The sequence below is a fragment of the Helicoverpa zea genome, chromosome 17 (genome assembly GCF_022581195.2).
Source record: "Helicoverpa zea isolate HzStark_Cry1AcR chromosome 17, ilHelZeax1.1, whole genome shotgun sequence".
NCBI classification, from domain to species: Eukaryota; Metazoa; Arthropoda; class Insecta; order Lepidoptera; family Noctuidae; genus Helicoverpa; species Helicoverpa zea.
The window spans coordinates 11,002,602-11,005,968 of NC_061468.1; the positions used below are offsets into that span (position 1 = coordinate 11,002,602).

Here is a 3,367-nt window from a genome sequence, read left to right on the forward strand (position 1 = left end):
CAGCGCCGCCGCGCCTCTATCTCTTTCATTCTCGGCTAATAGCATATTTCTGTCCCACTCGCTCAACAACGATTTGATGACAGATGCAAGTGTATATGTCAAAACAAAGCGTGGGCTGTTTAAATGTCAAACATTCAACCGTTTTAGGTAGAGACATCTATCGAAAATTAAGTGTATTAGTTGAAAAATGGGCACAGAGATATTTTAACACTGTTTTCACCGCCTTCTGAACTCATTGAGTAATGCTGTCTAGATTACCCGTAGGATACGAAAATAAACACCGTTGTGATTCGGTATATTATCACTTCACTAACGTACCTAGGTATTGTTTATTGTTTTCGGGCTTTTTCATTCTATCATAATTACTTAACTCTTACTACGTTGCTAATTCGCTTGCTTGCAGAGTAGACGCTAATATTACGCTTTTCATTTAATAGATTTATGTAGTTATGTACTATAACTAAAAGTGATAATATTTTTACAACACAAACAAAATACCTACTTTAGGTTTAGTTATGGCGCCTAGGTTCTTTATACAATAGAACCTATTGTATTATTTAGGGACTCTTTGCTCTTAGTGAGATAGAGAAATACCTAGTTTTTATTTAGTTCGTCGAGGTATTTCATTGAAAATGTACCTACTAATAACTAGTAAGTCGTGTTGATATGTAGGATTGTCTTCATGAGGCTATAGGCATAAGTAGCAGCTCAAATGCTATTTTAAGAAAGTTTTAGTTCTAATAAGAAAGGGTGTTATTAAAAAATAGCCAAAGTTATTAAAATATGGACGGATTTATTTAATGCGTCAGAGTAAAAAAAATAACTTAATTACATAATACAATGAACGATACGTTTACGTTTATAATACAAAATACACTATCTTAACAGTCGTATGATGAATTTACTGTTGGTTCTGCATGGAGGCGATGAGTCGCTGGTACACCATCTCGGGAGCTTTCTTCGAGAACTGGAAGTCCATGTGGCTGAAGTGTTCTTCGGGCACCTTGTAGGCTTCTCTCACGTTAGGAAGCTCGTTTTGCAGTCTCACGACATCCTTAGGGTGGGCGAGCCAATCCTCCTCGCTGTAGTACAAGGTAACAGGGGCCTGGACTTGAGTAATGTTGTATTTGGGTGCCTCCATTGTACCGTAGATCTGTTCGTTGATGTAGGGGCCATAGTTGTATCTTCTGAACTCGTTCGAAGAAACTCCTTGTGCGTATTGTTTGATCACCTTAGCAGAGGTACCAGCTGGCAGATGTCCGAGTACCACAGGGATGATGTTGTAGTCCATGCCGTCAACGTCGACACCGGACATCACGAAGTTGATGTTAGAGCAGACCATCTTGCAACCAATTTCCTTTTGGCACATGGCTCCGCCAAGGATTTGAATCAGGCCTTTGCTGGGTGTGAAGGCTTCGTTACCAATCTGGTGTCTGAGATGCTCGTACTTGCTTGTAGGAGCAATCATGCGGAACAATGGGCTGCGCACGTTTGTCATGTAGACCATAGGAGAAAGGGCGTACATCATGATGATCTTGTCGTTGTACTCGGGGCGGGTAGCGGTGAGTGCAAAGAAGGCCGTGGTTCCTTGAGCGTGGCCGATGTAGAACAGTTTCTCCTGCTTGGTGGTCTCCAAGGCGAAGTCAATCATAGCGGGCAAGTCGTGAAGGGCGATCTCGTCGTTGCTGAATTGCCAGTAGTCAGCCATAACAGGGTACCTGGTCAGGTGGCGTCTGGAGTACTTGTTGCCGCGAGCGTTACCGAGCCATACATCGTAGCCAGCATCAGACAGCATGAAAGCGAGAGACTTTTCGGGGCCCATCAGCAGCCAGTCGTCGGCACTTCCGAGGATGCCGTGCATCAGGAACACAACAGGCCTCTTCTGGACATCACGGACCTGCTTCTTGGGAGGGATTCTGAAGACCGTGAGAACGTAACCATCATCAGTGGGGACGATGTACTCCTCGATGGGGTATTGGTATTTCTGTGCCAGTTGCGTAGCGTTGAGTTCAGCGTCTTCGTTGTTCTGTTGCTGGGCGAGCTCGTACACTTGGTGGTACTTGACTCTTTCCTCTTCTGAGATGTGTTTCATGGCAGCTTGGGCATCACCGAAGATCTTCTCAATTTCATCGGTCTTCTGGAGTTCAGTTTTAGGTTCGACAGCGAGCCAGTCCATCAAATTGTCCCATTCAATGACCTGTCCATAAACCTGGGCATTCTGGTTGTCCTTGTTCAAAACTGTGTTGAAAAGAGGTGAATTCCACTTCCAGTTGTCACCGCGGAGGGCTGGCTGGCTTCCGTAGTATCTGGTCTCCGAGGTCTCTTGAGAGCTTTCGCTGGAGGATGATGGACGGTAGGTCTTGTCATGTTGACGACGGTGAGAGTGGGAGTGTTGGTGCGTGTGCGGCCATTCGTTGGTGGCAGCCTGTTGGTACTGCTCACGGTAGACTTGCTGGTTCTGTTGGGTCTGCTGGTACTGGGAGGTCTGGGGCAGCTGCTCCTGTCTCTGCTGTGTTTCCTGTTCCGACGACTGCTGGGCTGGCTGTTCCCAGTTCTTCTGGTTTTGCACCTTCTGGCCGCGTTTCTTCAGGTTCTGGGTTGTCTGGACTCGCTGCTTCTGGTTTTCCACTGACTGGTCGTGTTGCAGCACTTGGTATTGGTCGATGTTGTCCAGCTGCTGAACGTCGAGGCCGTCCACCTGACGCTGCTGCTGTTTGAAGATACTGGCTGTGATGCCGTGGGCGAGAGCCAGGCAGACCAACACACAAGCTGCCTTCATCTTGCGGGTTGTTGTGTGTCGATGCTAGAGAAATGCCCGGTATTTATACACCATATTTTGCAGATTCAGCTTTACATTCCTACGAGTATTTGGTTGTATGTGTGTGTAACGCCACAGGCGCAAGCGCAGCGCTGTATTTGCAGAGTAAGCAATGCGCGCGATGTTCGTGATTATATTTTTGCCTTAGTAACAATAATTATAATAAGTTACAATCATAATATTTATTTTATCGAACTTTATAGATAGGTATGATTAAATAAGGCATTTCAGATGTTTCATATACCAAAATCATGAAGTTCTTAACCCAACAAACAAACTACTCTTATAAAATTATATATTTAAGGTCTAATTTCTTATAGTTGCTTTAAAATCGCTTTCATTATGTCAATGTTCCTTATTATGGCACAATATAAGAAGATTTGGCTAATATTACCTTTACTCTTATAATTTGGTTGGGTTAACCATAACAAGTCCAAATTACATGATTATAATAAGGATTGAAAATGTGTTATTCTCATAAGTGCATTTACAATGCTTTTAAGCCTTATAATATTCAAAACCTTATAAAAGCTTTTCATTTGGCTAACT

At 43.8% G+C, this 3,367-nt stretch overlaps 1 protein-coding gene across 1 annotated transcript; it reads right to left on the bottom strand.

Moving 5' to 3' along the window:
- Positions 1 to 828: 828 nt before the first annotated feature.
- On the bottom strand, positions 829 to 3,088 carry LOC124638577 (lipase 3-like). The gene has a single exon (XM_047175595.1). It carries the CDS (start codon positions 2,777 to 2,779, stop codon positions 902 to 904), a length of 1,878 nt encoding a protein of 625 aa, XP_047031551.1. The 5' UTR covers positions 2,780 to 3,088; the 3' UTR covers positions 829 to 901.
- Positions 3,089 to 3,367: the final 279 nt, after the last annotated feature.